The 22,252-nt window shown below is 40.8% G+C and overlaps 2 protein-coding genes across 10 annotated transcripts in view; both read left to right on the forward strand.

Moving 5' to 3' along the window:
• The window catches only part of LOC105938494 (coiled-coil domain-containing protein 136), a 40,489-nt gene extending 28,638 nt beyond the window's left edge, over nucleotides 1-11,851 (forward strand). For 4 of the 6 annotated variants that reach the window (XM_012880241.3, XM_036147815.1, XM_021307464.2 and 1 more), the window contains exons 5-9: nucleotides 207-324; nucleotides 588-864; nucleotides 981-1,112; nucleotides 4,327-4,439; nucleotides 9,001-11,851. In XM_012880241.3, the coding sequence (XP_012735695.1) occupies nucleotides 207-324; nucleotides 588-864; nucleotides 981-1,112; nucleotides 4,327-4,439; nucleotides 9,001-9,013 (653 nt within the window). In that variant the 3' untranslated portion in view covers nucleotides 9,014-11,851. The remainder of the gene's footprint in view (nucleotides 1-206; nucleotides 325-587; nucleotides 865-980; nucleotides 1,113-4,326; nucleotides 4,440-9,000) is intronic. The other 2 variants (XR_002426691.2, XM_021307465.2) reach the window with 2 other exon arrangements.
• Nucleotides 11,852-18,347: 6,496 nt separating this feature from the next.
• LOC105938572 (filamin-C) overlaps nucleotides 18,348-22,252 on the forward strand; it is a 28,901-nt gene continuing 24,996 nt past the window's right edge. For all 4 annotated transcript variants that reach the window (XM_036147828.1, XM_021307452.2, XM_036147841.1 and 1 more), the window contains exon 1: nucleotides 18,348-19,100. In XM_036147828.1, coding sequence (XP_036003721.1) covers nucleotides 18,725-19,100 — 376 coding nt within the window. In that variant the 5' untranslated portion in view covers nucleotides 18,348-18,724. The remainder of the gene's footprint in view (nucleotides 19,101-22,252) is intronic.

Here is a 22,252-nt window from a genome sequence, read left to right on the forward strand (position 1 = left end):
ATTATATGCAAACATCCCTACAGCTTGAAGTGGTCTTCAAGCCAGATTGTGAAGTAGCGCTGTATGTGAGATGAAATGAGACATTTCTCTTAACACTGAGGCACCAACAATGTATAAATAGACATGAGTAATTATATCGGTAAGTTTATGCACAAACATAATGTGAGCATTTCTGTCATCTGACCTTTTACAATCATCTCTCTCAGGTGACGTGGACCTTCTAAAGGAGGAGTGCCGTGTGCTGAGGGAGGAGTGTCAGACCCTGAAGGAAAACAACAGGGGTCTCACGGAGAGGCTGCAGCTGCTGCAGAGACAGCGGACATGGTGAGAGGTCAATGGCTGCTCAATCATGTGTGTGCTGTCCTCATTTCATCAGCTGGTGGGGATACCCTCTGGAGTGCTGCCCTGAGGCACAGCCATATGTTGTGTAAAAAAATACGTACCACCTGTTTATTCACTGCAGCACATTTGGAGTATCATAGAAAGGAAGGCGCACAAAATGCTGCTATAATTTTGTGATTAGTTATTAAGAAATTCAAAAGATTTGAAAATATTTCAAAATGGCATTTTAAATCGATCTCCCGCAGCTCCAGCGTCTACCTGTCACTCAAAGAGGAGGATGCAGTGGAGGGCGAAGAGGTGAAGGAGGGCGAGGCTGGCTCGGGCGAGGTCATAACCGGGAGTTACATGACCATGACCCAGTCGGAGAACTGTCGCCTGGTGGATGCCTCCATCCAGAAAAACATCTCTTTCGACGGGAAGCCGGCGACGCCAACAAGCTGGAATGGAGGCATCGGGGAGATCTTCTCTCTGAGAGACCAGCTGAAGCAGGCCGAGGAGAAGGCCTCACAGGTTCAGAGAGAGGTAGCGTAGCAATACATTCATATTAAAGACTTCGGGCATTTTTGTATGGATCAGAAGCGTGACATGATAGCAGAGAAAAAGCTTTTATTTTTTATTTTTTATTTTTTTTTGTCCAGTGTGACGGTCTGAAGATAGAGCTGCAGGAGCTGCAGCTTCTGTACGACAGCAGTCAGAGGGAGAGGGCGGAGCTGGAGGAGGAGCTGCAGCGCTGCAAGGCGGAGCTGGAGAAGCTGTCAGGGGGTACTCAGGTGAGGAGAGACCAGACATCACGGTCATAAAGGGTCAAACACGATGGCTAGTGTTAGGTTTTATATCATGACCTGATCTTGCTATATCTTCATTCGTATTCATACTCCTTTTTATTTCAGATTTTTAGATGTTACAGCTACAAGCCGGCGTGTATTTTGCTGGCATTTTATGTGACAGAGCGACTTTTTAAGACAATTTGTCGCACTAGATTTCATTTAGGTGGATCAGAATGAAAGTTTCTGAGTGGAAACGCGACACACACTTTGCTGATAGCAGTAAAGCTTTGCAGTTACTTGTGTCGCATAAAGTCCCAAAATTTCACCAATTGTGAAAACATCTAAGGGGTATGAATATGTTTACAAGGCAATGTACAGTGTAGCTCTGTCTAAGCAACAAATGCACATTAAAAATTTTAACATGTATGTTATATAATGACATGCATGTACTTTTAAACCAGCTTTTCGAACCAAACTCTTTTTGCATGATTAAAGAAATGCTTCTCCCTTTGCAGCTACGACTAACGCATAACCCTCACATTACACCTTGTTGTATCCTGTGTGTGTTGCCCACTTTTTTCTGTGTCCCATACTGTGGCGATACATGTTCTGATACGAACTGACCGGGCCTGTCAGCTCATATCAGCATTCGCTTTCCCCTTTGGGCTGGGGAATAACCCTCCCCTCACGTCCACAGTGTCTGTGTCCTGACCTCTCTGTCATGATGATGATGATGATGCTTTAATACTGTTGAAGGACAAAAACACAACTAAATAAAAAGAAGATTTTCACAATGAAAGGGGAAAAAAGTATGGATAGCTAAATAAAGTTTCAATAGTATTAAATAAACAAAAACATTGTCAGGATGCAATTTGATTTTTTATTTTTATCCTATTTTGCACAGAAATTACTTTAACAAAGGATTTGAATACATTATAACTGGATTTGTACTTGTTCAGTTTGAGAACCAACTAGAATTTAAATGTAGACATATTTTACCATACAAGTTGTTTTTAAGCATTTTGGGAGGTAGGGTCACAGGGGGCGAGTGCTTGCTTTCCAAAAATTAAGTTAGGGCTTATAGTACACTGAAGTATGCTAGTGTGGCTAAATTAGTCAGATTTGTCTTTCGCTCTGTTAAGCCAGGACATATTAATTTATGGTTGATTATATCTTCCCCTCAACAATGTCTCTTGGCGATAAATATTTATAACTTAGGAAATTCAGTTTACTTAGCTTAAAATCAGTGGCATAGAAAACTTTTGCCTTGCATTCCAGAAACATCTCATTTAAAACACCTGTAAACCAAAAACGAGTATGTTTTAAACATATAGCTGCAAAAACTATTTCATGGTGAAATATTCTATATTTATCTGACATAAAATGATATAAACACATTTTATGGAAACAATAAACACTTGGATTTTGTAGACAAGGAATCTGTGAAAACTTTGAGATTGATGTTTTTGGATGAAAGGTTTGTGGGTCATTTTGGTAAATTTTGTTCTAGAAATGTTTTTTTTTTGTCTACAAACAAGAACTGGATGTAGAAACAAAAACGCTTGCTGTTTTTAGTAAAGTCCTGGATACTGTGGGATTAAAATGTAAAGTAAAAGATGTGGTTAATAACAGACAAATACTTTGTGTTGAACCCATCGTTTTCCATTTTAGGAAGATTTAAATTTTCCAAAGAACATCTCACCCTGGAATATTATAAATGGCTCCATCTGCAGCAGCCCACCTGTGGTGGCGGGCATTATTTGTACCATTTAGAATTACGTTCGTGGGCCACACAAATAATTACAAACGGCCCCTGGGCTGCAGTTTGGATACCTCTGCTTTAAATGGAGCCAGATTTGTAAGGAACACGCATTTGTTGGTTGAGCTGCAAAGTTCCAGCCATGAAAAAAAACGTGCCACATCCTGCCTGCAAATGCCAAAATGAACATTCTGCTACTGGCTCTGGTTTGCTCTTGTTTATTAGAGGGAAATATTAAAGTTTATGGAGGCAAGGCATATTGGTAATTAAACAATTTACGCGTTGAACAAACAGGGGCCTCAGTAGTTCACAACCACAAGAGCCTGGCGTGCTCTCCTCATGCTGGTCACCAGCTTAGTCACACAAAGCTGTGGGATGGCATCCAATTCCTCAACCTGCATTTTTTGCAAGTCAGCCAGTTTGGTTGTGTTGGATCATTCTGGCACTACAGCACGCCCAGATTCTGGAGCTGCTGATAAACCGACCTGCTCTGCGGGGATGTGCTATGACAGGATAGAGTTCAGTCCCCTAGTGTTGGAGATATGTGTTGGAAAATCTTATCTCGATATCTCTCTGCGTTGAGATTGCCTCCAGTGATGAGACGCCTTTCGTTTCCAGCGAAGGAGATGCTGCCCCACATCATCACACCGCCTCTACCAAAAGCTGCTTGGCCGCTTGGCAGAGAGGATTGTGAGAAATCTGTTTATAGGTGCAGCCCACCTACTAAACTCAACACTTTCCTTACAAATGTGGCACCATTTAAGGGAACATAAACAGGCTTTTCTACAGTAACGAATAAAATAATCGACCAAACACAAATTTCCTCCTGTCTTGGCTTATTATACTCACTTAGCTTCTAAATCTGGTACAAAGTAGGAAACAAACAATCCATTTATGCCAGGAAACAGGGAATAAAAGAAACTCGGGGGTTTTGTCTTCAACAGCCATGATGGGATGTGTCTGCGTGGTGTCAAACTGTCTACCCGTGCCTGTCTCTGACGCTGTCCTTGTTCTCTGAATGTCCATGACCTCTCAGCCTGTCAGACAACAAATTAACGGCGTAACAAGGATAGAGAGAATGAAACGCCTCCAAATAGTCCCTCGCATTGTTCGTCTTTCTTTTCCCGGCTACTCAAACCATCGCATGCTGACAACAAATACCACACAATCCGGAGCACACATCCTCATGTTGACTCAATGCTTATGTCACCATAAAGTTATGCATTGGCGGCTTAACGGGATGTTGAAATCACTCCATCACTGTCCGTCCCCTGTAAATCCCTGCATTAGACGACATCCCCATTTTTTTTAATGTATTGATTTTTGTCGGTCTGTTTGTTTGGGGTGAGGTCACAGCTCTTTGTGTGTGTGTTTATTATTTTGTCTTATCAGTTCATCCATTCATTCACCCCCCGTCATCTCCATGGTCCTTGTGTTTGTTTTCTGATCCCTCCTCAGAGATTCATCCATCCGTCTGAGCACCCTGTTCTCTCCATCCCCTTCGTAGGAATGATTATAATTGTGGCTGTGGTCTGGTGCTGGTTGTCGGAGCTGGCGTCCCAGAGAGCAAGGTATGGGAGGAGCTTATCTCTACCTGATGCATTGTTTTGTTTTGCTGATCTGGAAATGGCAGACTTCCTCAACAGAAGCGTCTGCGTCTCCAGTGGTCCAGTGAATCGCCAGATACTTTGCAGAAAATTATTATTCATCTTCTAGCGCTAAATAAACTAGCTAACTATTTTGATAAATACATTCCAAAAAGAGTAAGGGCATAAAAGTGCTAAAAAAGAGGAGGATACATAAGTAATAAATTAAAAAACTAAATAAAAACATGCTATTTTGATTATAAAACCACACTGATTGACTTTTTTTATGATGCACTGAAAATCTTACAGAAATAAAATGGACTCCTGCAAATTAGGTTTATTTGCTAAATAAAAAAATCTAGCAGCTGTTTGTGATGAACTAATAAAACACAATTATCAATTTGTATAAATTGCTCAATACAATAATACAATAATAATAATAATATAACAGCTGGTTTCTCCAAATTCAACACAAATGGCAATGATAAGAAATATTGCAGTTTCAAAATAATTTCAACCCCCTCATGACCAGCATCTTTAGTACTTAGTACTGTTTCTGTTGCAGAAAATTATTATTCATCTTCTAGTGCGAAATAAACTAGCTAACTATTTCGATAATACATTCAAAAAACAGTAAGGACATAAAAGTACAGAGCTGATTCATAGCTAGACACCAGCGTCTAGCAGCAATCTTCCCATTCTTCATGGAAAAAGGTCTCCGTTTCATTAATATTCTTGGCTTTGCCTGCTGCAGCTGCCTTTTTCAAATCTCACCAGAGGTTTTCAAGACAACTCAAGACAGCTATGATTGCCCCTCTGTTATCGTTCTTTTTTATTTTATTTTATAAATCCCTCTTAGACTTTGAGACATGCCAGTGATCATTGAGGCTCAAGCTTCAGCTTCATCACAGACTCCATGGCATGTTCCACCCAGGATTCCTTCACATGGTGCAGGCTTCCAGTCCCAGCGAAAGCCACCATGCTTCTCTGTATGCAGAGAACTCTTTTCAGGCTATACTTTATTTTTAGTCATTTAGACAAATACAAGCCATTCAAAGGCCTGAAACGTGCCTATTGTGATTTATTGGTCCAGAGACTCTAAAACATCCTTGGCTTATTTTTTTTACTTGTGAGCAAGTTTTTATACTTTCTTATGCATCTGTGTCAGTTGTGGAGTACATCTTGGAGGTACGACATGGAGCTCTTTAGTGTTTTGTCTTACTGAGGAAGCTGAAACCTCAGTGGCGGCTGCCATCAAACCTTGCTGCAGATTTTTTGCAGTCAGTCGAGGGGTTCTCACCATTTCCCTCGTTAGGAAACTGATGGCAACCATTGATAGCTTCCTTTTTCTTCCACATCCAGGTGGTGTAGATTCAAATTCTTTATTTTCAACAGACACAAAAGAAAAGGAGCATGTATGGACGTTACTTTAAACCAGCAAACCTTACTTCCAACTGCATCTGAAGAATGATTCAAGGCTTTGTATTCTTTTCCTTGCTTTTGCAAGGCAAAATCTTTATTAATAAAATATTATTAATATTAGTTCAAATAAACTATTTAAAATATATTTTTTGTTGCAAGCGCACAATAACGTCTGAATACTGACAAACGAACCTAATTTGCAGTGTTGGTTGAATAATTTTAAGTGATCCTATATTTATAGAATTTAACAACTTTTACTGCTTATTGAAGGATTTTGTGGTCAGGATTTGCTCACCATGTGTGAAACAGTCTAAGATCGAAGGATCTTCAACAAATAAAATGTCAGGGCTTATATTAGTTTTACGATGTAAACGTTTTGGTCAACGTGACAGGAAGGGTGGGCAGTTTGACAATTTAGACCTGAAATCCCTCTAAATTGCAAAATGCTTATACTGGTATTAAATCAAGTTTAAAGGTTTTTAATTGTCTTATTTCTATCTATTTTACTGCTGTATGATGCAATACAACCTTTTATTGCATTCAGTTTGAGTGCCTTCCTCTGTGAGGAACATCTGTATTGTCTCCAGTTACAAACATGAACTCATAAACATTTATTTTGTTTTTATATCACTTGGTAGGATGACTTGCTATCAGGTTCGTCTAATAAATTGTGCATAAATCTGGGTTTCTTTCTGTACCAAAGCTCTTGAGACATCTCTCCTAGTGTCCCATGTAAACAGTTTAAAACAAATGCGTATAGTTTTTCAATAAAAGGTGCATTTAAAGGTTTTTCCGTGATTCAGTTTCCAATCAGTCAGAATGTAAATGTGACGTCTTCTTCTGAACTGAGACGCAGTAAATGTCATCAAAGACTGATAGAATGCACTGTTAAATGCCAACCTTTTAAGTAAACACTGGCATTCACTGTTGCCGTGTTCTATACAATTGTGTAAATAGGTTAAATAAAGGGCTTGTCTACAAATGATACATGTCTTCAGTGGGAGGGATTACTTTCCCAGTAAAGTGTTTTACAGCTTTAAGAAAGACAAAAAAGCTGTGTCCCTCTCAAAGGAAAAAATAAAACTCAAAAAGCCATATGGCATTGTTTTAAGATACACTTTCTGGCAAAAACAAGTTATATACTCAGGTTTGAGCAGACAGATTTAAATGCAATCTGGCCCCCATATAGACCACCCATTAGGGTGTTAATGATTTGACAGTGTCAGGGTCTTAAGATAAGAAAGTTAAGATTCCTTTATCGTCCCACAATGGTAAAATTCAAATGTGACAGTGACAAAATCACAGAAATGTCTAAGGTCCTTAGACATTTTTAAGGTAGTAAGGGAGAACAGGACTGGCGGGTTCATGGAGTCACTAGTCCTGTTCTTCCTTATTGTCCTTCATGTTGAGTGGGCTGGGGTAATTTCACTATATGACCATCCAGCCATTTGTAAACTCAAAATATGACCTATATGACTATTCTGACTGTTATAAACCAAATACCCCAAATCCTGAGCTACTCCTTAAATATCGTGGTAAAACCCATGTTTACAATTCCAGTGAGAAGGTAATATACATTTCTAGAGGAGGTGAAGGCTTTACTTTCTGGGCTTTTATGATGCATTTGGACCGCTCGTTTTCCACGGTGGAATTATGATGAAAACAAATTTTTTAATAAATTGCAGAAACTTGATTTTAGTTAATCGGTTAGAATTTGAATTTTCTCTAATTTACATAGGATCAAAATCATATATGCAGGCTCAGATAAACAGTCATATTCAAAGGAAACACATTATATAGATAAGCACAGAGACTGATGATGTTTCAAAACCAATTATGACTTTTTTCCCCACCTCCAGCTAAAAAAAAAACACAACATTTAAGATCAGAATACTGCAGCAGACCAATAAAAAAGCTACATTTTTCATGCAGAAATGGGGGCTTGCTGACAAGCATGTTCAATATCTGCTTAAAGGAATTTTTTTCAAAAGGTGATTTTAATGTGACAAACAGGCCTCTTAGAAATGCATATTCTAATTTATTGAATATGACTATAAACACTACATACATTCCCCCAAAAATGTGTCTACTTGTCCCTTAGAGACTTGACCACAAACCTTTTGTAGCCATCAACAAAGTTTGTAAAGTGGTAGATTAATTTAAACTGATTTGTTTCCTGCCATGGACCTGCTTTTGAGGCACAGTTCATAAACTCTCAGTCGGGTTAAGATCGAGGTATTAGGAGGGGCATCCCAGACGCCATTTCTTTACTCATGAACCATGTGATTGCTGTCCTATTGGAATACGTCATTGCATCCAATTTTCCATTCGACCCTCAGAAGAAAGGCATTTGATTAGCTGATTGAGATGTTCAAGAACAAACCTGGAACCACCATTCACAGTCTGCAGGCGCAGACTGAGAGGGCAAGGACTAAGTAAGCAGCCCATGCTCAAAAATCAACCCTATTCAATGTTACTTTAATTTACAGCTGCGGATGAGGACGAGTCAGAAGTTTTATTAAATTAAGCAATTCGTTGTCAGACAAATTAACCTCTTTAAAGACAAGAGGAGAGGTCAAGGTGCTTTAAAACCAGATAACGCTGTATCAACTGGCAGCATCAGGATGTGGGTCGGTTCTGCCGAGAGTGTTTCTGGTATGTTACACAAGACGGGTGCAAAAATGAAGGATCAGGGCTGTGTCCAAAGCGTTTTAGCTACCTCTCAACTCATCTGGTAGCCAGCTGACACCTGGTTGTTCCAACAGGACAGTGATCAAATCTGGGTTTGGGGCGGCTAAAGCAGGCTAACATGAAGCTAGTGGAATGGCCCTGACCTCGACCATTGAAAATGTACGGACTTGGCTTAAAAGCTGGGCCTGTGCCAGGAAACAATATACCCAGCCAGAATTATGCTGAAGATTGTTGAGCGCTACAAAATGCATGCCGTTTGCCAGGAGAAAACGAACAGCTCATGCATACATCAGTCAAAGCCCAAAATTTAAATTCTGTTCACACAGATCATCTGTGTTTGTGAATAATACTTTTTTTTTTTTTTACTGGGATGGGGGTAAATTGAAAGCTTCTACAAATTTCCTAACACTCCTCTCTCTGTCTTTCCCCTCAGGGGAGTGAGGTAGGTTGGAACTCCATTGTGGCTCTCTCTGCAACCACAGCGTTGCTCTTAGCAATGGCTGGCTTGTTGAGAGCTCTCGTCCGGTGTTGATTGGATGGGACGGACGTCCGCTTCGGACCAGCCTGCGTTCTCCTACCCCCTCCCACCCGCCACATAAACAGACTGAACTGGAATAGTTTAAATGTAAGACACCTGACAAGAGTGTCATAGAAAACCGATGGGAAGTTTGTTCTCCAGCGAGACGGTACTACATGAAAACTCAGACTGACGCTCTCAGTCTGAGCGCTGCGACGAGGAGCTGCCCTGCAGCCCGGATGAGGAGTAATTTGTTGAATAGATGTACGGTAGTGTTGTGTCAGTCCTCTCTGAATATGATCTTCTTCACTTTTAACATGTGACGAAACTAAGCTCTTGTTTGCTATTGTTCCCTAATTAGGATGTAATTAATTTGTAAAAGTGATTAATTAGGTTTTTTTTGTTTGTTTGTCCTTGTATTGCTCTTCGGTATTTCTGATAATAATGAAAATAATTCTTGACTTGTAAATCTTTAAAAGGTGAGCTGACGTCCAGTCAGTTCCCAGCAAATGTCTTATTCTGCCCCCTTTATTTATAAATCACTTATTTTACTGTAAAAGTCCTACAGGGATCCTCTGGTGGATGAAGTCGGCTCATCTTCACCTATAACTAATGGACATGTGACAGTTCAAACGCGGTCCTTTTTCTTGAGCTCTCTGCTTTATACACCTGCAGTGAGATTCTCTGAAGTCTTTATCTTTTATGAAACATTTCAGTGGCTTTCCGAAGACGCTCTGAAATGGTAATTGGTCTCAGTGACCAAGGATGTGATCAAAAAGTTAATTTATTTCAGCAATTTCATTCAAAATTGGAACCCCATAAATTATAGAGATCTATGAAGTAAAGAGTGATTTTATTTGAAACATTTATTCATGTTAATTTTGACGAGCTGTAAGCTATAATTGTCAACTTTGTGAGCATAATATGATATTATGATTTATTCTATCAGGATTTGTTGGCTGAATGTTTGGGAAAGCTCTTCAATTTGATAAAGATACAGTTGGAAAAAAAATAAGTGTAGAAGGCAAGTATGTTTTAATTTGAGCATCTATTAGAAACAGAGTAGGAATGTGATTTGTGTCTGAAGCTTGTAGATAAGGAAATCATACAACTTATATAAACGTCATGTACTGTTGACCTCTGTATGTATCAAAGGACATTGTTTACATAATGTGAAATGTTCTTTTTTTTTGTGACAATCTTTTGAAACTCAGAAAGCATGCTAGAAAACATATGGAAGCACAATACAATATTTATGTTGGTTACGTGGATTTGGTTTCTTTGTATTTTCTGTAAATAGACGCGACATGCAGTACTTTGGGAGAGAGTTCTTTCTTAAATCCATTTGTACTAGCTTTGTAGAAAGTATTTTAAAGAGCATTGTATATTTGATAGCCAAACTCTAAACTCTGTAAATGTTTATTTATTGTGAGGTTAGTCAGAGGACCACTTACCAGACCTCTTTGCTCGAACCCTACGGTAGCCATCGCATGCATTTAGCCGACCCAGAGCAACTCCTTGTTTTGGTCACTTTTTGAATTGCATATATGCTTTCTGAACCATTTACCTTTAAAGAGAATCTTAATGAGCATCATCTGCCTTCATGGAGATTTTTATAAAATAAGACATGTGCCACAGGACTGCAAATGCCACTACTTGATCCCCCTGTAACACGAACTGACGTCCTATTAAACACTGCATTATGTTTAGCGCCTTGCAAAAGTAATCATTCACCCTGAATGTTTCCACATTTTGTCACTTTACTAGCCACAAACTGCATTTTATTTCTTTAGGATTTTATGCAACAGAGCACCACAAAGTACTGCATAAAGTGGAAGGAAAAGGCGCCATTCTAAGACTTTAATATAGTTTGATCTAAACTATTTTCTTGCACCTCAAGCTGGATGTGTTGGGTCGTTGTCCAGTGGAAAGGTGAAACCTCCACCACAGCCTCTCTAGCATAAATATTCTGTATGTGGCTCCATCCATTGTCCCCTCCAGCTTCTCTGTTTTTGTTCAGACCATATTTCAAAGTGGGGATGATATATTCAGGTTGATTTGCAGTGTTAGTTATCTGCCACACATCGGGTTTGGCATGTAGGCCAAAAGTTTCATATTAGTTGTCATATTCTTTTAACACTTTTTATAGGGCCCCAATTGGCCCTCCAAATTTCCCCACCGTGGGGCTATACAGGTATTTCTATTTTATTCTAATCTATTAAACATCTCCACAATGTTATCCTCATCCTGTCCACTGTGTTCTTTGGTCTTCATGATGCTGTGGATTTTACATCCTAAATAAAGTCCTTCTGAAGTGGTTATTTTGCTCTGGATTTTATTTAAGGGCATCAGAGTAAAACGGGCTGTGAGAACACATCCACGCCACATTGCCTTTTTTATTTGTAAGATCATTAGAAAAGTACGTGTCCTTTTTCTTCCACTTCATAATCATGTAGAAACTTTATGTTGGTCTTGTCTAATCCTAATAAAATATCTTAAAGTCTGTAGATGTTACATAACAAAACGTGGAAAAAGTTCAATCGGTACAAAATACTTACAGATGCAAGGCACTTTAGGACATTGTCTTTATTTCTGAGTTTATTATTAGCATCGTTTGCAAAGCCTCTGTGTTGCACAGTGTTTCGAAGCTTGCTGCTTTTACATATTTATTGCATTGTTTGCTTTCAATATAGTCGTGGCTATTTTGTTACCTGGAGGTCTATTTTGCACTGCGAATGAGTTGAGAAAAATAAATATATCCAACCCACATGATGTGTGAGGGGCCTTCTTTTCCTGGGTAGTTGACCTCACCGTCCATCATGGTCACAAGGTTTTACGTCTCTGGGAGTCCCATTCATGAAAAACATTCAGCTGGAGTAGGAACTGTCTCTGCAAGGCGTCACGTTACGCAGGGTTGTACGGATATTAATAACCTTCCCTCCACAGACGTGACATGATCTCACAGCCGCAGTTTCAATGCAGATGTCAGGAACTGGCGTGTCAACGTTGCTGATGGGGCCTCCAAACGACGCTCGTTACGGCGCTGCACACAGCTCATGGTTTGCTGAGATTAGGGAAATCTAATTACCAAAAGTGCCCGGGAAGAGCAGCTTTGTGTAAAAAGCTAGCCTAGGTTTAAAGTAAATTAGTTTCCCAAGTCTGCAAAACCTCCCTTAGGATTCTGAATCAGGTTTCTTTTTTATTCTGTGTCAGAGTTACAGCTAAAGGATTAAAAACGGTCCTAATGGGCTAATCAAATAGCCCATGGAACTGGGTCTATCTGTGCAGCGAATTCACCCTAAATCCCTTTTTAAATAATTAATATAGTCAACTGACAGGCAAACAGGGAAAAAGTTAATTAAGAAAGGTGCAAGGCATTATAGGGAAAAAGCCACAGGCAAACTTTAGAGATAAAATGTCAACAAACCAGATCAACAGATGGAGCTCAGTGATTTATTTATCTATTTTGCTTTATTTTCATCACTCAATTGTCAATAAACTGGATCATGGATGAGCGGAGCTTTAGCTTAGACTGTGGAACGATATAATTTTTTTTTGATCCTCTGGCTCAAACATAAGAGCTAGAAACACACAGAGAAGCATTTTGTGCACACAAAAGAAGTGAAGTCTTGCAATTTTGTATTTATGTATATATGAAAAATGAAAGAAAATAAATTCTGACACAATGTAATTTTCTTCTGATTTTAAAAATTAAATAGGAATGCCTTGAGGGGCACACGGAGGCATTAACTGAGATAATGACACAAAAATGGAAATAATGTTTACTCTCTTGAAGGCATACAGTCCCATGTCTAAAAACACAATACTTCAAATAAAGGTATTTCATAACATTTCTCAACATGTCCCCCAGCATGATACGGCCACCAACGTGTTTCACTTTAGGAATGATGTTTTCAGGATAATGTGCGTTATTTTTCAGTAACAAAAATCACAGATTTGATCTCATCTGATTAGACCCCTTTGTTCCTGCGTTTCCTGTTTAACTACATAGCTTTTGGAAAACTGCGAACCAGGCTTCTTATGGCGTTCTTTTTGCTACTCTTTGACAAAGGATTGAACACCATAAACTTTGATGTGTCCTTCGGTGGGAAAATTCCCATTGTACAGTGGCAATATCAATTGGCAAATAAAAGCACACAGATTCACACGATAATTTAAAATAATAATAATGTAAAAATATTGTTTGCCCTTGTCAAGGTCTTCAGTCACATCCATATAAATGCAGACGGTGAAAAACCACAGTGCTGGGTTTATTGTACCTCAGGGCAACATTCGGCACAATTGATCGCTCCATTATGTTACAGAGCCTACAAAACTGGGTTTGGTCTTTCTGATGCAGCACTCGACTGGTTTCAATCCCACTTAAAGAGCAGATATGTTTTTGTGTCAGTAGGTAACATTACATCAGAGACCACAGAAACATGTGGGGTTCCCTAAGGGTCCATCCTGGGTCCCCTCCTATTCAATATCTACATCCTCCCTCTAGCTCAGATCATGAAAAACAACAACATCAGCTACCATAACTATGCAGACGACACACAGCTCTACATCACCATGTCACCAGGTGACTATGAAGCGCTGAAGAAAAATGCTTGGGAGAAATTAATGCATGGATGTGCCAAAAAATTCTTTAATTGAATAAAACAAAACTAAAGTAATAATTTTTGGACCAATAGAGGAGAAATCAACAATTACCGCACAGCTTCAGTTGCTTCAGGTAGAAACCCCTGATCAGGCCCGAAATCAGGGAGCAGTGATAGATTAAGACTAAGAAAGTAGAGCACATCACCCCTGTTCTAAAGTCCTTACACTGGCTTCCTGTACCTCAGAGAATAGACTTTAAAATACTTCTGTTAGTCTATAAATCCCTAAATGGCTTAGCACCTAAATACATCAGACTTGTTATCAGAGTATCAACCATTCAGACCACTCAGGTCTTCTGGCTCCAGCCTACTCTGCAGACCCAGAACCAGAACCAAACACAGAGAAGCAGCATTTAGTTTTTATTCTCCACTTATTTGGAACAAACTCCCAGAAAACTGTAAAAGTGCTGAAACCCTGAGTTCCATTAAATCAAGTTTAAAAACCGATTTGCTTAGAGTTGCCCTTGAAGGTTAATCTCCAACTTGTCTTATATCTTGACCTGCTGCTACACCGTTCCACTGCAATGTGCTTTCCTCTGTAATATTTTTATTTCATTTTTCTGTTCATGTACATCACTTTGAACTGTCTTGTTACTGAAATGTGCAATACAAATAAACATGCCTTGCCTTACTCTAAACAAGAACACAAATTGGTAAAACTATACCGTTAAGAGAATAGTAGGACATTTAAATCAGAACATAAAGATTCACATTGTAATAAAATGTTTGTACAAGATTTGTGAAGTGTACGACTAATTGTGTTCTGTTAAAGGCTTTCCCCACCTGAGCTACGAATCCCTGCCTCTCCTCCAGAGTTACCGTTTGTCTGTTTTGCTGTTTATCAATAACATGCTCTTTGCCCAGCCTGTCAGTTAAGCACAATGTGAGGAAAACATGTTTTTCGTATAGTGCTTTGGGCTGTATATTCTGTCTCATGGTTGTATTGTTTTTGTTTATTTATTATAAAAGGGAGATTTGATTTGTCTCTTTCTTGTAAATGTGAACATGTTTTGTGATTTTTCTAAGTAGATTTTTAAGGTTTTCCACTTTGAATGCTTTTCTTTGACTGTGTATTCCTTCCAGGCCACGGTGGATAGCATACTTTTATTTGTTAAGTGGTTCTTATCAGTGCAGGATATTCTGGCGCCTGCTTCAGGTCCTACTTTAAGCGCAGGGGCTGCATCAATGACTGAAAGTGAGGAGATGAGCACCGTGTCTAGAAGCAAACCCACTTTGAGAAGGATGACACCTTGATATCCGACGAGCCCTCAGAGAAGCTCTGACTCACTTTAAGTGACTACATAATCTGTCTTTAGATCAGTTAGCTACTTTACAATGAACGTGATGTAGGCTGGGAGTTAAAAAGAAAACTAAAACCAGTTAAGAAATCTTCTCAAAGCGTTTTGCCCGTAATGCATCCTATGACCTTTCAGGAAACATACCTGGGGTCCCCCCGCTGCGACCACCCTCCTCAGAATGCTTTCTGCATGTGTCACAGTTATTCTTACCTCCCACTTATTTATCAGAGCTGGAGTTGGCAGCTGGTGTCTACCAGTGCTGAGTCACAACACCGTGACAATCCCAGAAGCCTGCTGCAAACACAGCACTTACCCACTCCTCAAGATATTTCTTTTCTATAAACTTATGTACTGCCATGTCATCCTGCTGTCACTGAGCAGATCTGGAGATGACACTTTCATTTGCTGGAAATTCAACAAAACCGACTTTTTACACTGCAGAAGCAGTTTTTACCATAAAAAATTTATTTATTTTGGCCAAAAGATTTTTTTTTTCATGTACTTAAAACAAACATGTAATGTGACTTGCAAAGGTATTCATACCCCTAGATTTATGGTTTGCGTGTTGTTACACTACAACCGAAATCTTTACTTTGGATTAATGTGATGGACCAACACAAAGTAGCGGTTACGGTGAAGGATATATCTGTTGTCTACGTTTGCTTATCCATGTAGGGTGGCAGGAGGAGGCTGGTTTTTAGAGCTTAGCAGGCAAGACACAGGATAGACCCGGACAGGACACCGGTCCGTCCCAGAGAGACAGGACTAAATTATTAAAAAATGTATAGTAGGGCTGGACGATATAGAAAAAAAAGCATATTAATAAAATAGAAATCACATTGATCGATATTGATAATTATCAAAAAAATTTAAAATATACATTTTAAGAGCAGCCCTGGCCATTTTATGATGTATCTTAATGACCTATTTTTAAATAAATGGATTAAAACACAACGCTTTATTCAACCAATGTTTTACAAAAACTGTAAGTGTTAAAAAAGACAAAAAAACAACACGTGCTCTCTGAACTCTCTGAAGGCTGATGGAGCTTTTCATGGGTTTGTGATTGGTTGGGAGGATGCAATGACTGTAGTATTAACCTACATGATAGAATGCACTGTTCTTTTATTGAACTTTTTATTGACCCCTGTTATTTATATTGAACCATAGATTTATCGATCGATATATATCGTTATTGAATTATTGTCCAGCCCTAATGTTTAAGTTAAAAGTGTGGCATGCATCCGTATAGGGCCTCCCTGGTTCAATACCTTGTAAAAACACCTTTTGTTGCAGTCACAGCTGCAATTGTTTTCTCTCTAAGAGCTTCAAACACATCTAGAGCCAGAATGCTTTATCTATTTTTCTTTACAGATTGCATTTAGGTCTCTGCTTTGACTGGGCCATTCAAACACATACATATGCGTTTATCTAGTGTTACTAAAACAGATCTGTATGCTTACAGATTTCCCCTGTCTTATACCAGTTGAATATTTCAGATATAACTTTTTTATATATATCAGACAGAGATAGCCTGAGTAAATATGAATTTTTTTTGATTATTGATTTCTCCTATTAAGGGAAAACATATATCCTAATCAATCTGACCCTATGTATAAAACTGCTTGCCTCTAATGACTGGTTGTGTTAGCTTCTGCGTCAGTTTCTGACACAAAGAACCAAAATTCAGTCTTTTACTGTGAAGGAATATTAACTCACTATTCTTTGCGAATATTTTTTTAAAATTCAGACACATTTTTTGGGTTTAACCATGAGGGGTCTCGTTTAAGTTCATGCCACAACATCTCAACTTCAACCAGGCCAATCGGAAAAGCTTTGTTTTTGAGCGATCCCGTGGAGGATTTGTTTCAGATCATTGCCTTTCTGCATAAACCAAGTAGGTTTAAGCATGAACGGAAGTCTGCAGTGCTTTAGATCTTTTTTCTGGCTTCTCTTGTGACTCCCTTGATACATCATACATCTTGGAGCAACCTAAGCCGCAGTTCCACCGACCCCACTCGGTTTGTGTTTCGACCAGTCCATAATGTCTGGGAAAGGGAAACACCTCCTGGGGGGTTAGACTCAAGACTGATGTCAATGCTTTTCTTCCTCATTTGATATTTTATCCTACTTCAATTTTCACATAGGGCCAGGACGGTTTGGATCATGTTTTCATCCCCATAACAAATAAAATTATAATTTAAAAACTGCCTTTTTGTAGTCCCTCAGGATATGTATGTCTAATAGTAGAAGTGTTTGATGATTAAAGAGTGACAAATAAGCTAAAACAGAAGGAATCTATAAGGTTTCTGCTTGTATGTCTAGGATTGGCGTCCTGCAGGCAGGTGAACCTGTGCCCCACTCTCAAGTCTTTTACAGGCCCAAACTGGTTTTCTCCTATTTTTCAGCTCCATTTACATCCCCGCTGACTCTTACCAGGTTGCATGGCCTTGCGAAAGAAAAGGATCCCCACAGCATGATGCAGGCACTACCATGTTTCACTGAAGGCGTGATGTGTTCAGAAGAAGCTTAATTTTGTGCAGGGCCACCAACCTCAGCTTCACGTCTCCCCTCTGACCAGAGCACCTTCTGCTATAAATGTCAGATTTATGGAGCGTGCAGTTGACTCTCACTGACAAAATGTAAAAAAAAAAAAAAAAAAAAAGACTTCAATGGCCTTGAGTCCTTCTGCAGAGCTCTTTAACTATTGAAAGTGCACAAACCTGAATCTGCCCGTCCAACTAGGGTGTTATTTTTTAAATATAGACCAAAATATAATCTCATAAGCCTCTGTGGGCATGCTGACCTTTGCTTGTCTACACTGAAAAGCATCTCTCACTGTGCTGGCAGATAGCTGTCAAACACAGATACGTTCAGTCACTTCACGTAATGACCTCATCCTGTAAAAAAATCTCTATCTTTTCATCCCTGCAGTAGGATTTGAATGTGCAAAATCTTAGGGGGCAAAGAAAAATAAAACTGTAACGCGACAACCCCGTGGCCCCCCCCCAGGGTCTCACTACTGCTTCTTTTCTTAGTCCGGTTGTTCATCCGCTCGGACCCGCTCGCACCATGACACACATCCACAACAATCGGTCAGTCCCAGCCCACATCCCCCCCTCTCATGCGCCCCTCCCGCGCAGTCGCCCAAATTGGAGCTCCTAAAAATAAGGTGGATGCCACAACTGTTGCGCTGCTCGGGGTCTGACCAATCACGGCCCCGTGCTCCGCGAAAGCCGAGCCCGACTCCCGTTTTCCTCATGGATTAACAAATAGACCATGATCGCAGACGCTGGGTGACGCGGCCCGGGGCCCCTTTATAAACCCGTCTCCTTCCTCCTCTCTGCACGCAAGTTAAACACGCTCAGTCCGCTGCTCCAGCTCACCTGCCTCTGGTTTTTTTAATTTATACTCGAAGGAAAGCTCATCAAGAAGTTACCAGTCAAAGCCTCCTCTGATATAAATTATTGGATCGTTTTAATCCATCACTGCCTTTGACAGAAGAGGTCTTCTTCGCGTCTGCGTCCGAATTATCTCCGGGAAAAAAAAAAAAAAAACAATCCAAGACTGAACTTTCCCTTCGCTCTTTCCCAACGACCCGCTAAAAGTTTTGCAGCGCACTTCCAACACACGGGTGTCAAAAAGAAAGAAAGAAAAGTGGACGCGGAGAGGGCCATCATGATGAGCAACAACTACGGCGAGGAGCAGCTGCCTCCGCAGTACTACCAGGCCACGGACTTTGGGGACGAGGAGGACGACGAGATGCCAGCCACCGAGAAGGACCTGGCCGAGGACGCGCCGTGGAAGAAGATCCAGCAGAACACCTTCACCAGGTGGTGCAACGAGCACCTGAAGTGCGTCAACAAGACCATCACCGACCTGCAGCGGGACTTCAGCGACGGCCTGAAGCTCATCTCGCTGCTGGAGGTGCTGAGTCAGAAGAAGATGTACAGAAAGCACCACGCCAGGCCCAACTTCCGTCAGATGAAGCTGGAAAACGTGTCTGTGGCGCTGGAGTTCCTGGACAGGGAGCACATCAAGCTGGTCTCAATAGGTGAGCTAGTGCCGCTGGGTTGAAGAAGCAAAGTGATGTTGATTTATCGCCTGAACACGCACAGATAATGAGGAGCGTCAGGCATATATATATAGATCCATCTTTCACTGCAGGAGAAGCTGCAAGTCTTTAGGGCTGTGCCTCTACTAGATTTTTCAGTCCAATCAAAAGAAGAAACCTGATTTCTAAGTATTGCCAAAAGCGATCCACTGTTTTTTTTATATTATTCTATTTTAGTATTAGTATGCTTCCATCTAAACCGTTCCTTCTCAAAAATTTTGAAACAAGTACCGCCTGAGCAAACTCAGTTTTCCCAGTACCACCGTTATTATGCAACATGGCTCGGACTTTTTCAGGTCTCATTAAAGGGTGCGGTTAAATTATGTGTCCAATTTATAACTTAAAGGTTTATAGCAGTAGACTTTCCAGAAAGGTACCCAGAAGTCAATAAGGTTTGAGGTTCATCACCAATCCTGAACCGATAAATCCAATATGGCCGCCATGCACTTAAAAATTTGGTAAAATAGATGTCTTTGATGTACATTTCTATGGTGATTTGCATCTGATTCTGCAAAACTCTCTTTAGAAAAGACTTTGCTAAAAAATACAACATGCAGGGAAATACATTGTTATTGCAATTAGCCTGCTCACTGAGCATGTCAAGTAACACATCCCACTGCTTAGCACCTGGTTTGACGTAGATACCAAATCCAAGTTTGGACCCCACAGATAAACAGAACACAGCCAAAGTGCCACCAGCAATTGTTCCTGGTTCGGTGTCATTCACTACATCACAGTTACTACGCTCATATTTACCTTACTAATAATTAAGGCCGTAACTTCTTCTGAACACCACCCAGCTCATCCAGGGGAAGTTGTAAAACATTAGCTCATATTTTGTGTTTAATATCATTGCACCACTCCACTCAGTTTTGAGGATGGATCTTTATCCAGCTCCACCCATCTTCCCATCAGCTCTAGGCTGCTTCCCTGTCCCTGTTGAATAAAAATAACCCCACAGCACTGTTGCCAACATTTTACCTTCTGCAATGAAATTTACGGAGCAATTTGCTGTTTTAGTCGACAGAGAGCCCGTCAAAGTGGTCACAGTAGGTCAGCATTCGCTAGCCTGTTATTTGACCTGAAGAACGCTAAATGAAAAAGCGAAAATACATATATTTTTTTAAGCATTTATAATCCCACTGCTATTTTATTAGTCCAGGTGTGAGGCAGCTGACACGTGGCCTTCAGAGGCCTCTGTGTCGGCTGTGTTGAGTCGGGGTCAGCAGCTTATTGGAAAGCTACGGCCGAAGGTGCCGCCAAGGTCACGGGTTGGACCGGGTCCCTCTCCCGGTGGCTGATCTGCCAGCTTTCAGCTAACTCCTGCTGCTGCGGTGTGCTGAGCTATGGGCTGGAAATGTATAAGGGCTGTGCTAATGAGAATGCCACAGTTAATACACAGATGGGCATGAGTCTCACACACACAGACACACATTTTCACAGACACAGCTGTGTCTGGCAGGTCGGTGGGGTGGGGGTGGGTAGCGCAGCTCAGGGGCGGAGGAGTCTTGTTTTGGCCGTTCTAAGGCCATCAGCTGCTCTTGTGCCGGACGGATTAATTCAGGTGGGATTTTGGGATCAGGCTGTCATACAGATATCGAAGGTTGTATCAGCTTGCCATGGATTTGTATTATTTTTCACACCCGACGGAATCACAAAAGCATGACTTGAATAGGGTGAGCAGAACGAGCAATACGCCATTCAGTCGGGCTCATTTTTATCTTGATTGGCTCTGATCAGGAATCGGCAGATCAAATTCTGAAAAAGAAAAATCAGATTTTTCAATAAATGAATTAACACTAAGATCTCCTGCTGTTGTTGGTCGATTAGCGCATTAGCCCGCAGCATGTGCTTTCATGCACATTTTGAGTTTAATTAAAATCAGACAGGCTTAGACGCTTTGCTTCATAGATGAGGTTAAACGTGTGGTTGACACGTTTTCTTTTTTAAAGCCAAAACTAACACTTTTATCAACTAACCTGCAGGGCTTATTTTTCTATTTTATGTGTTACAGGCCTTGGAAACAAAAATGAAAAGAACGTTAGGTAAATTGGAAATTTTCGTCTGAAAAGCGCTGACTTTCTGATGAAGAGCAGCAGTATTTAGACTATGAAGAGTATTATTTTTTTGGTTTTAGTGTCTAACGATGCTGCCGCATTTCAGTGAAATTCCTGGCAGGGTTGAGGTTTTGGCCGTCAGGCTGTGAAGGGACCCCCCCCCCCCCCGCCCCCCCTTCCCTCTGGTGTGGCCAAATCCAATTTGGAGTGCGGCTCCTGGTAACGGGAGAGCATAGGTCACAATCACAGATTATACCTGAAAGGCTGCACATCATGGCTCATGAGTCTCACACTTACTATGCAGCTGGGCGCGGACATCCCTGCCGTCCGGCCTCGTTAGCTCGCCCTGGGTCAGACTGCCTTGGCGGAAAAAGGGTGCGATCATCACTTTACGTCCCGATACGTTAGAGTAGGAGAAGGCGGGCCCTCTGAAAACACAGTCTGAGCCTTTTTACCGGCGGGGGACGCCGAAGAGAATCACCGTTTGCACATGTGTCACTGTGTGTAACTGGATATGTTTTGATGGATTCCTCTTTGACCACACGGCCACCCTTAAAGCCGGACCGACGTTGCGCCACCTGCCTCTGCCGGTCAAGCAGACACACATCAAACACCGCCGTCCGATTGGGCTCGCTCGTCTACAGAAAGGTTAAAGCAGCGCTAGTCGGCAAAAAGGAAAACCTCTGTAGTTCCCAACTCCTCAGAGGTTGTGTTTGGCTTCCATTGTTGAATATCAGCCTCTGAGTCGATCTTAACCAGCTTGTTTGACAAACTACCCCCCTCTCTCAGAAGTTTAGGAAAAGAGCTGCATGCAAACTGTCAGAGGGCTCTAATCTGCACCTATTTGATTTATCACTCTCTGGCGCAGCAACTTTAGGGAGGTAATTGAAATCCAAGTGGCATTTATGCAGAGAGGGGATTCGTTTCTCCACACATCCTCAGCTGTCACAGAGTGGACCATTGTGACTGCATGACAAACTGTCAGAGGGTCTTCGGCCAGACAGCTGTCTTGGAGAAAAAGGGACCCAAGGGGTG

This window comes from Fundulus heteroclitus, chromosome 2 (genome assembly GCF_011125445.2).
Source record: "Fundulus heteroclitus isolate FHET01 chromosome 2, MU-UCD_Fhet_4.1, whole genome shotgun sequence".
Taxonomy (NCBI): Eukaryota; Metazoa; Chordata; class Actinopteri; order Cyprinodontiformes; family Fundulidae; genus Fundulus; species Fundulus heteroclitus.